General features: G+C 41.1%; 1 protein-coding gene across 3 annotated transcripts; it reads right to left on the reverse strand.

Annotated features, from left to right (window-relative positions):
- Positions 1–1,082: 1,082 nt before the first annotated feature.
- Positions 1,083–11,855, reverse strand: AICDA (activation induced cytidine deaminase). Of its 3 annotated transcripts, none has more exons than XM_032159008.1 (5): positions 11,756–11,855; positions 5,771–5,918; positions 4,123–4,393; positions 3,711–3,796; positions 1,083–3,259 (listed from the first exon to the last, which is right to left on the reverse strand). In XM_032159008.1, the coding sequence occupies exons 1-5, from the start codon at positions 11,761–11,763 to the stop codon at positions 3,206–3,208; spliced, it is 567 nt and encodes a 188-aa protein (XP_032014899.1). In that variant the 5' UTR covers positions 11,764–11,855; the 3' UTR covers positions 1,083–3,205. The 3 variants fall into 3 exon arrangements, with proteins under 3 accessions (XP_032014899.1, XP_032014898.1, XP_058298855.1); XM_032159007.2 differs by having other exon boundaries at positions 3,711–3,826; XM_058442872.1 differs by lacking the exon at positions 3,711–3,796.
- Positions 11,856–12,058: the final 203 nt, after the last annotated feature.

Below are 12,058 nucleotides of genomic sequence, written 5' to 3' on the forward strand. Positions count from 1 at the left end.
AGGCGTGTCTGTTCAGAGTCTTCTTGGCCTCTCTGTGCAGCATTCTTTCACCCAGGATATGGGCAGGACCCTGTCTGGAATGAGGGTCTCGTGATCTACAATCCAACAAGATAGGTCACTTTTTTGTTTGTTTGCTTTTTGTTTTTGATACAGCCTCCAGAGTAGCTGGGACTACAGATGTGTGCTACCATGCCTGGCTAAGTTTTGTAGAGATGGGGTCTCACTGTGTTGCCCAGGCTGGTCTTGAACTCCAAGGCTCAGGCTACCTGCCCGCCTCAGCCTCCCATAATGCTGGGATTACAGGCATGAGCCATCATGCCCAGTCAGATTATTTCTTTATAGCCAGTGTTTATATGGCAAGGAGTGGGAATTAGAGTAATATTTTTAGGTTTTATGACTGGTCTGGGGGAAAGGAGATGCTGGTTTCTTTGACCGCCTTGTGGAAGAGAGATTCTAGTTTTTATGGATGGCCTCAGGGAAGAATGAGGGGCCAGAGACAGGAGGGCCAGAGAAGGTCAGAGAGAGAGTTTTGCTTCCGAGGCCTAAACCATCCAACCTTATAACAAATGACTGTAACAAGGGTGAGGGGGCTTATAAGCCAGGAACTATGGACAAAAACCAATATATGTATCATAATATCACAACCCTTATCAGATATATGATTTGCAAGTGTTTTCTCCCACTTCTGTGGGTTGTCTTTTCATTTTCTTACTAAGTGTCCTTTGATGCACAAAGATTTTTAATTTTGATGAAGTCCAACTTTTTATTTTTGTCTTTGGTTGCTTGTGCTTTTGGTGTCATAATTAAGAAGCTGTTGCCTAATCTAAAGTCATAAAAATTTTTACCTATGTTTCTCTCTAAGGTTTATAATTTAGGCTCTAATATTTAGGTACTTGATGATTTTTAGTTAATGTTTGTGTATGGTGTGTAGTAGAGACTCAAATTCATTCCTTTGCACGTAATATCCGATTAGCTCAGCATCATTTGTTGAGAAGATCATTTTTTCTCCATTGAATGGTCCTTATACCCTTGTGAGAAATTAGTTGACTACAGATGTATGGGGTAACTTCTGGACTCTCAAGTTTATTCCATCATACTGATTTTTTATTTTAACTTCATATAAATCACTTTTGTATTATTTCATTTGGTATTTTATCTTCAAAACGTCCAAAATTATTTGTCATTTATTTAATTGATTGAAAGTGAGCCAGAAGCAAATTTGCTGTCATAAAAGTTTACTAAAAATCAAGAGAAATGGCTTCATAGCACCATTACTAAAATGTTACAATTACATACATTGTTATTAGAATCATTTCTAAAGTTATAAATTTATGAAGCTTTGAGAATCCATTTCAATATATCAGAAAAGGAAATCATGTTAATAAAAATATCTTTAGACACAAAATAATATAAAATATAAATGAATACATGAAGTAACAATTTTTAACTATTTCACAAACTTATATACAATAAGATTAAAATAAGACAGTTGTGCATACAAGTTTTCCTGTGGATCTGTTCATCTTCATTGCAAGGGTTGCTAGGTAATAACTGCACAGGGATATGGTTATTCTGAATATTTTTCTCACTATCAAAGACAGTTGTTAGGGAAAAATAGACACCAATAGAGACAAATAGGGATCCCTTATTGGCTCCTTACATTTTGTTGGATGAAGCACACTTTCCTTGCAATGCTTTCCCATCCTTCTCTCCCAAATATTGTTCTCTTTCTCTCTCTCTCTTTTTTTTTTTTTTTTTTTTTTTCTGAGACAGAATCTTGCTCTTGTCGCCCAGGCTGGAGTGCAACAGCACGATCTCGGCTCACTGCAACCTCCACCTCCTGGGTTCGAGCGATTCTCCTGCCTCAGCCTCCCAAGTAGCTGGGATTACAGGTACCTGCTACCACACCTAGATAATTTTTGTATTTTTAGTACAGATGGGGTTTTGCCATGTTGGCCAGGCTGGTCTCAAACTCCTGACCACAGGTGATCTGCCCGGCTCGGCCTCCCAAAGTGATGGGATTACAGGCATGAGCCACCATGCCTGGCCCTCTCTCTCTCTCTTTTTTTTTTTTTTTTTGAGAGACAGGGTGTTGCTATGTTGCCCAGGCTGGCCTTGAATACCTGTGTTCAAGCTATCCTCCCTCCTCAACCTCCCAAGCAGCTGGAACTATAAGCGTGTGCCACGGTTCGCAGCTTTATCATTCTGTTTTGTCACAACTCTCTTATATAGTTAATATACCTTTGGGAGAAGCATCACACACATACAAAAAGTAGCAAACCTTGACCTGATTGGCATTTCTGAGATGAAGAGACCCATGAGAGCCAATAGATTTTCCTCTTCCCAACATTCAAGCAACTTCCTTCCAATTGTTTGCTAATTATGATATGTGAAGTTTGTGGATGTTTCTAAATTAGGGACTTCCTTAAAAGATCCTGTGTTTCCAGAAGATTTGCTACTTCAGACATCAACCCATTATTAGGGTGTCTTGTTCACAGTCCTCCTGCCCATTTTAAGATCCTTTATTAAAATAGCTTGAAGGTGACCATGCATGGTCTATACCTCCATCCCCACCCATAACAATCTTCTTTTGTACAAACATAAAAACATGCTTCTGCTGATTAAAACGTACAGCACATGACTGGATATTAATGCTTTGGAGAGACGGTTTGGGGTCACAATCACCCAGATACTCTCATTAGGAGGTCCTATATATAGATCATGGCCTGATGGAAGAGTTTGTGTTACTTGAAAGTAAACGTCAAGGGGAAAGAATAGAAAAATCTATCACTAACACCATTGTTAACTCAAATGAATCAAATAATAAAGGATGTTGACATAAAAACGTTTGATCCTCTCACCATGCTTTTTAGGATATACCTTTTGCTCTCATCCTTCCTAAAAGTCATAGAAAAACGTTGACACTTTAGGATGCTCCCAGGTCCTGCAGTTCTGTTATTCCCAGTAGGGGACAATGTTGCATTCAAAACTGCACCAATTGCAGCATGTCCCTGGCCAGGCCTGTGTTCCTTCTCTATTTTCAAGACATAGATCTTTTTAAAGAGTCGTATATAAATATTTTTTCTCTAAACTCTAAGAAAGTGAGAGTTGAAGAAGAAAAACAGAGAAGACTTGAAGGACTGTTTTTTATCCACTGTCTTCGGCAGAGATATTTCATCGTGTGTGACATTCCTGGAAGTTGCTATCAAAGTCCCAAAGTACGAAACGCGTCTCGTAAGTCATCAACCTCATACAGGGGCTGTAGAGAAAGAGAGAAGCAAATTGAGTGAATGGCTTCAAAACTGGGTTGGCGGTCGGTGGGGCCGGAGAGGCTTCTAACCTGAGTGGATGGCTTTGTAACATTTTGGAAGAAAATAAATTGGGAAAGAGTTTTTTTTGGTTTTTTGTTTGTTTGTTTAAAAAAAAAAAAAGGAGAAAAGAATTCTGACCAGGAAGGAAACGCAACCCTGGGGAGAGACAGAAATTTAAAGATGTGAAACAACAAAAGAAAGAAAAGAGAGGGAAAAGGAACCTTCGCAGAGGGCTCTGAATGGTGAAACAGCAGAAGAAAAAGCTGATGTGGAGGAGAAATAAAGTTTTCATCAGATGAAAACTGAGAGTGATTAAACAATAAGAAAATATAAGAAATATACGAAACTCCAAAAAAGACTATAGAGAAGGAAAATTTAAAAAGCAAGGAAGCCCCTTACCAAAAGGATGCGCCGAAGCTGTCTGGAGAGACGAACTGAATTTTCATGCAGCCCTTCCCAGGCTTTGAAAGTTCTTTCATGGTTTTCTACAAAAGTATTCCAGCAGTAAAAATAATCTTTAAAAAAAAAAAAGGAAAGAAAAAAAGGCGGGGATATGGGGGTAGAAGACAGTTCAGGTTCCAAATCGAGGGGAAAGAAAGCAACCCTGGCCCCATTTTCTCACTTACTCGGGGCCTTGTCTCTGAGCCATTCACTCTTTTCTCTGCTTCTAATCTTTAATTTCGGCTTCAAAGGTGAACCAGAATCCCCGCCCTCTTCTTCCCCTCGAGCTTCCCCACTAACTCATTCATTCTGCATCGCAATCCCGAATGCGGGCTGCTGCACTGCGCCTGCGCGGAAGGCCGTTTCGCACCTTTGAAGGTCATGATGGCTATTTGCACCCCGGCGCGGTGCAGCCGCCGCAGCCCCTCGGGCTCAGACTTGCGGTCCTCGCAGAAGTAGAGGCGCGCGGTGAAGATCCTCAGACTGAGGTTGGGGTTCCCTCGCAGAAAGTCGACCACATGTCGGGCACAGTCGTAGCAGGGGCTCCAGGAGGTGAACCAGGTGACGCGGTAGCAGCGGCCAGGGTCTAGGTCCCAGTCCGAGATGTAGCGGAGGAAGAGCAATTCCACGTGGCAGCCGTTCTGGGGAGACCGAGAGGACCACGCTAAAATTCACTGACTTACTGCGGCTCTGGTAGCCTTAGTCATTGTCTCCTACAGTGATCTTTGGGGATGCTCGCAGCTATTGTCCTTGTGTTACAGAGAGGCTAAGCAACTTGCTCAAAAGAGCACACCAGTAGGTAGAGCTGAACCCTGGCAGCACTAGTCCTGCAGAGTGAAGGGAGGCTATGGGTTTTTGTGGAATGAGGAAGATGAAGTGCGCTGAGTTGGGAGGAAGCAGCATCACACTACCTCACCGAAGATTTAATTTGTGTTTATGAAGTTGCTTTTTGCACCTTTTGAGGAGGAAAATGGCTAGAAGTGCCTGTTGATGTAACATTGTGGAAATATACCTGGACCACTAGGTGGAGGCAGGACAGTTTATGAGGACCATTTGGGAAGATCTGAAAAGGGGAAATCGATTTTGGTAAAGCAGACAGATGGGTGTTGTAAGGGAAGTAATAGGCACTGCCATGAGAAGTAAATGAAAGTGCTTGGTAAAATCAAAGCCTTCTGAAATACAATGTGTCATGTCACCAGATAGAAAGGGGATTGGGATGTACTCAATACAAATGTAGGCAAAGAAAATTGCATGGTAATATAACCATCAAACAATGGACCAGACGATGACCTTCCATCCCATGGATGCTTCCCTGAGATTCCACCAAGCCCAGATGTCACAGCATGTTAGGAGAGAGGAGATACTCGTGGGCAGAAGTTTATGTAAACCCATCTGGATTTTGGTGAAGAAGTCTCTTGGAAATGTAATTCTCTCAGGTAGCCGAAAGATCAATTTAATTAATCAATCAGCCGAGGCTTCTCTTGAGTTTTCTGGGGATCACTATGTTGAATGTATTCACTGGCCTACGACCCATGTGAGTAGGAGGGAAAAGAAATCATTTGGAAAACAGAATTGAGCCACTGGTAATTTTTTCCCAAATTCCTCTTCCTTAATTTTCAAAAATGCTTAAGACACAATTTGTTTTTCACATTTAAAAGTTTTGCTTGAACAAGCTGATAATATTCTCCCAAATAAAAATGCTTTTAGCTTAATTAATCTCAAAGGCAATTCAGATGCTGAGGAAAGCTGGTAAACAGTTTGGGAGCAGTTGTTCTTGGCACTAAAGGAAGGAGTGGCATTAGGGTGCCCAGCATTACTGGGGAGGAATTAAATCACATATTTTGGGCCATGTCTAATATGGGTGCATGGACATGGAAAAAGAAAGAAAAAAAGGATTTGAGGAATGTAATAGAGACACGAATGCCAAAAAAGGATGGAAGTAATACCATCAGCAGGTGGCTCTAAAAGCACTCACAGTTGACCATTAAACTGCTTGCAAAGCTGACTTGAATTGATACCTTATTGCGAAGATGACCAAAGTCCAGTGAAAAGGAAGTAGCACTGTCCCGCCTCTTCACTACGTAGCACAGGTAGGTCTCATTCCGACCCTTAGCCCAGCGGACATTTTTGAAGTGGTAAAGAAACTTCCTCCGGTTCATCAAGAGGCTGTGGGTGAGAGGAGGGAGAGAAAATGCAAAAGCACAGTTTATTATCTGGTCACTCTGGATTTTCCTTCAGCTTTTTAAAGAAGTCATTACTTGGGCTAAACCAAAGAAGATGCTCTGGCTTCCTCTGCTGGCTGCCTGAGCCCTATTGAGCCCCGCTGAGCCTGGATCCATCATAAATTCATTTTCCTGCTCATATTTAAGGCCAATTGAGAGATACTCATCAAGGACCCCAAACCCTTACCCACAAGACAGTCACCTCCTGCCACTGTCTTCTAGATGCTGACGACTTGGAATTACAATTAAATTTGTTCTTCAACAAGAAAACAAAACAAAAAATAAAATAAACTTGTTCCTCAGTCCCATAATAATATTTTCAGATTTCCCCTCCAGTCTTTACCTAAGTGTCTAACCTGTACCTCAAACTCAAAATGATCAAAACAATATTCCTCAACTGCCCCCTGTCCTAAACTGCCTCTCCTCCTGACTTTGCCACCTCAGGTAAGCAGGCTAGCAGCCTGGAACCATCCTTGACTCATTCCTTCTTCCTCAGTCCTCATATTTAATTAATCATCTGAATGTGTTGATTCAAACCCCAAATATTTCTTGAATTTGTACCTTCCCTGTTTGCTGTTCTCTGCTTCGGTCCAAGCCCTCATCTTCTTCCTCCTTAGCTGTTGTGCTGGCCTTTTAACTGGTCTCTCTGCCTCCAGAGTCTCCAAAATAACATTCCCCACACTGTCACCACCATGATCTCACAAAAACCCAGGTGCACCATGCCATTCCCATGCTGAAGACCCCCTGATGGTTCTCTTCTGCCTGCAGAATAAACTCCAAACTCTTTAATGTGGTATGTAGGCCACTTTTTACAGTTGGACCTTGATCTAAATTTCTTTTTAATTTTTTTTTTTTTTTTTTTGAGATGCGGTCTCACTTTGTCCCCCAGGCTGAAGTACATTGGCATGATCTTGGCTTACTGTAGCCTCAACCTCTCAGACTCATGCAAATCTCCCAGGCTCAGCGGATCCTCCTGCCTTAGCCTCCTGAGTAGCTGGGATTACAGGCGCCCACCATCATGCCCAGGTAATGTCTGTATTTTTAATAGAGACGGGGTTTCACCATCTTGGCCAGGCTGGCCTTGAACTCCTAACCTCAGGTGTTCTGCCTGCCTCGGCTTCCCAAAGTGCTGGGATTACAGGCGTGAGCCACTGTACTGGCCTATTTTTTAATGTATAAGAGCAATATCTGGCTGGGTGCAGTGGCTCACACCTGTATTTTAATGTATAAGAGCAATACTTGGCCGGGCGCAGTGGCCCACACCTGTAATCCCAGCACTTTGGGAGGCCGAGGCAGGTGGATCCTCTGAGGTCAGGAGTTCGAGACCAGCCTGGCCAACATGGTGAAACCCCATCTCTACTAAAACTATGATCATTAGCCGAGTGTGGTGGTGGGGGCCTGTAATCCCAGCTACCCGGGAGGCTGAGGTGACAGAATTGCTTGAACCCAGGAGGTGGTGGTTGCAGTGAGCTACGGCCACGCCATTCCACTCCAGCATGGGCAACAAGACCGAAATTCCATCTCAAAAAAAAAAAAAAAAAAAAAAGTAATACTTGATCATTGTCAAACTTGAATACTATGGAAAAATAGGAGAGCTCTAAATTTTAAAATATTAAAGATTTTTTAAATCTCAAGTATCATAGTGTCTAATAATAATAATTAGACTTAGTGTCTAATGACAATGACTGAAGATTCTTGTGTTTTATTCCTCTAGTCTTTCTACAGGCACATATTTACATGATTTGGATTATACTGATTGCATGTGTGATTTTATACTCTGCTGCTTTTTTAACTAGGCAAAATAATCTAAATATCTTGCTATGTTGTTCCCACATAATGACTGATTTCTCCTCCTCTTTGTTTTCTGGCTCCTAGCACAGTGTCTTGCATATCATAAGCACTAATTGGAATAGCATTTGTGGAAATACTCTGGTAACCCAAGTTTCCTTAAAGAAATCGAGAGTCCCCATTGCAGCTGCAAGCAGCAACACAAGCCGTACAGCGTGGTTGATATGAAAGCACAAGCCATGCCTGGATTTTGTCCCTAGTCTTTTCCAGAAATGCATTTATCCAATTTGTGGAGCTGGTGCTGTCCCCTAATGGTATGGGGCAGAAGTGCAGAGAATTTACGAAGTGCAGGAATTTGAATAACGTTTGCTGGCAAGAGAATTGAAACTTTTCTTACTCATTATTTTTTCTTACATTGAGGTATAATTTACATACAGTAAACTTCACCCATTTAAGATGCATAATTCTACGAATATTTTTGGGTGTAAACACCCCAAACTGCTACCACGGTCAGGATACAGAACCTGAATCACCACCCTCACCCCACTAGAGCTTCTTCCTCCCCCTTTGCAGTCCTTCCCCTCTCCACAGGACGACCACTGATTTGCTTTCTTTTTTCCCCCTTTTTGTGGAGAATGGAGTTTCACTGTGTTGCCCAGGCTGGTCTTGAACTCCTGAGTTCTAGCAATCCTCCCACGTGGCCTCTCAAAGTGCTGGGATTACAGGCATGAGCCACTATGCCTGCCCTGATTTGCTTTCTGTATTTATAAGTTACTTTCATTTTCTAGAATTTCGTGTGGCATACATTATCTCCTCCTTCATGTCTGACTCTTTCATTTAGCGTCATGACTTTGGGATTCATCCCAAAGTAGCTTCTTCCTTTGTACTGCAGAGTGATATTCCATTGCATGGATATAGCACATTTTATTTGTTTGTTCACTTGTTGATGGATATTTGGATAGTCTCTACTTTGGGGTTTTGTGAATAAAGGTACTATGAACATTCATGTACCAGTCTTTGTGTGGATATACATTGAGAACTGATATTTTAATAATGTAGTGCAGGTGATAGACCCTGACTTTAAAAGTTAAATACCAAAATCCCAGCCTAACTAAGCAGACCATCTAAGACAACAGCTTTTTGTAGTTGTTTCCATTTATTTTTAATTTTGCTTGCTATTTTTTTGAGGCAAGTTCTGGTCCTGTCACCCAGGCTGGAGTGCAGTGGCGCAAGCACTGCCCAGTGCAGCCTTGGCCTCCGGGGCTCCAACGATTCTCCTGCCTCAGCCCCCAGTAGCTGGGACCACAGGCACACGCCACCATGCCCAGCTAATGTTTGTATTTTTTTTATAGAAACAGGGTTTTGCCATGTTGCTCAGGCTGGTCTTGAACTCCAGGGCTCAAGCGATCCACCCACCTCAGCCTCCCAAAGTGCTGGGATTACAGGTGTGAGCCGCCACCCCCAGCTGTCTGTTTCAGTTTAAATGTCTCCCCTCACATACATGAAGCTTATTGGAAAGCGCTTTAAACCTTAGGCTGCAAACTAGATTTATTACCAGCATACACATATAAGGTAAAAATATGTATATATATTATATATAAGGTAAAATTAGCCATATTATTTTAAAATTAAAATATATTTTAAATTTATATATATGGTACAAATTAGCCATATTATTTTAAAATTAAAAATGCATATTTTAATCTAAATGGATACTAGGCCAGATGCAGTGGCTCATGACTGTATCCCAACACTTTGGGAAGCCAAGGCAGGAGGATTGCTTGAGCCCAGGAGCTCAAGACTGCAGATAAGCTATGATTGCACCACTGCACTCCAGCCTGGGTAACAGGGTGAGATTGTCTTTTAAAAAATAAAAAACATAAAAAACATAAAATGAATACTAAAAAAGATCCAATAATAATTAGCTTTATTTTAAAAGGATAATAATTTTTATGGTAATTACCATAGTACCAACCACCATTAATATTACTATATTGGCATATAATAACCCTTTGTATATATAAGCTCAACACATAATAGGTGCTTAATAAGTACAGAAGAAAAAGAAAAGAAATTCTGTCTTTGAGACCCAGTGTTAAACAGATTAAGCACCATCTCTTACCAATAAATCCCTTTTATATTTAACTTACCCTCCTGGGCTGTGTAGATGAGAAAGGCAGAGGAATCTACATCCTTTTACATACACCTTTGTTGGTGGAGTGTGTGTGTGTGTGTGTGTGTGTGTGTGTGTGTAGAGAGAGAGAGAGAGAGAGCCTTATCATAAGGAAGAAAAAGTGTCCTGGAAGTATAGATAAGAAGGATGTGACACAGATAAAGGACTTCGGGTGGATTTTTGGGTCCTACTCTACATGAAAATACAATAGGCCTGCACTGTTTCTGTCACATGTTACCAGTCAGAGTGAAATGAATTGCGTGAAATAATTGCTAGTTAACTTTGTTGATCCATTACTTCCCTTCTCTGGTTAGGGGCCTGTTTCTAGCTTCTTGTTCTCGTCATTTCTGTCCCGGGTTGGAAGGACTTTGCCGAGGGAGTGTTTCAAGCCTGCAGGCTGACAGCTGCTCTGGACAGCTGTGCTCCCTGAGGCAGAACCCTAGCTGCCCGTGCAAACCAGAAACAAGCGGGTTAAAAATAATCCTGACCAAGTCATTTTGCCATCACTAATGAGCTCTACAGATACTCTCCTCCTTCATGATGATAGATTTCCCTTTTGTCCTGTTGAATTTCATCTTTTCTCCTTTTCTGTCTTTCTCTGAATTTCAACTGCTGATTTTACCTTTGCTTTGCATTTTGCTTTGAACAAGTATTTCCAATGGACCCGTCACAAGGACCTGTACCTCAGACTTGTTTTCAAAATCTCAGTGTAAACTGAGGAGACATTTGACATTGTTTGCCCTCAAGAAAATTTTCTGAAGAACATTAAATCCTCCATTAAAAATCTTTATTCTGTATATTGGATGTGGTGGCTCATGTCTGTAATTCCAGCACTTTAGGAGGCCCAGGCAGGAGGATTGCTTGAGGCCAGGACTTAGAGACCAGCCTGGGCTGGTCTAAGACTCTGTCTCTACAAAAAAATATATTTTAAAAAAATCTTTATTCTGTAATGTAAGTTCTTTATAAAGGAATTAAATTGAGGTAAAGTATAAGGATTAGGTATTATTCTCATACATTCATAGTAATCATAAATGTAGGAATAGAATAAGTTCTGTGATAATAACTTATCAAAAACTGCACATAAAGACATTATGAGGACATTAACCAAATTCACACCTAAGTTACCTCTTAACTCACCTAAGAGGTAAGTTAAGCTGTGTCTGAACAAATGGAAAGATTAGTCAATAGTAAAAGTGCCATTAACTGCCTAACAATTGGGCCTTTAACATTAAATAACTTGCTTGAATGAATTTTTCTCCTTATAATGGACACAATCATAGTGACTTTCAAGCAATTAATTTAGAATGCTTGGCATTTCTAAAATTACAAATTTTCTTACTATAGCTAAATTATTTCAGTAACATCTCCCTAGGAAAGTGTGTCTTCAAGTTGTTTTATTTTTGAATATTTACGACATTATTACGAAAATTAACACTACTGTTTTTAGTACAGTACTGCTATTACCTTTTCATGATTTGAGTCTCTAAAGATTTGCTATGTTAATATTATTACTGTAAATTAGTTTCAACCATGGTACAAATCTCAGGACGAATCAGTACATTGTACACACTACTTCTTTTGCCACATGAAAAAGAGAGAAATCAAGAGAAGACTGAAACAGAAAGAATTGGGCTGACAGCATATAAGATATGAATAGAAGAAAAGGAGACAGATCAAAAAAATATATATGCATATTGATCAAGCTGATCTTATCAGTCAGACGGTTATATGAGAGAAAGGGATAGCTACCAGTCTCATTACTCAGATTTGCTCTGAGAGGAAGGCCAGTGCAATCACCCACGAGGAGACTGCCTCTTTACCTGTCCATAGTGGTGTCCAGAGTGTCTTCTTGGCTCCCTGCAAGTCTCAGGCCAGAAGAATCTTGCTTCAATTAATGATGATTCTCTGTCTCAGTCTGACAGTGCATTGGCCCTTCACATTCAAATTGAGCTTGCCCTCCTGGGCTCCTCCTCCCCTGAGAGCATCACCCCCACCAGGTACCCCAACGGCCTTGCTCCTGATTTGGATCCAGTGAAGATGGGTGGGTGGGGCTGTCATAGGCAGCGTCACACAGGTTAAACCATTGAGGGCAGCTCTGCTTAATGTTTAGGTTCCTTTAGGGC

Source organism: Hylobates moloch, unplaced genomic scaffold, assembly GCF_009828535.3.
Source record: "Hylobates moloch isolate HMO894 unplaced genomic scaffold, HMol_V3 SCAFFOLD_8, whole genome shotgun sequence".
Taxonomy (NCBI): Eukaryota; Metazoa; Chordata; class Mammalia; order Primates; family Hylobatidae; genus Hylobates; species Hylobates moloch.

Bases quoted from the DNA above. Each gene is read 5' to 3' on its own strand.
- AICDA (XM_032159007.2), bottom strand. The intron at 3,827-4,122 runs GTGCGAAACGGC...TTTTTTTTAAAG, and splicing joins AGCCATCATGACCTTCAAAG to ATTATTTTTACTGCTGGAAT. The intron at 3,260-3,710 runs GTAAGGGGCTTC...CTTTCTCTACAG, and splicing joins AGCTTCGGCGCATCCTTTTG to CCCCTGTATGAGGTTGATGA.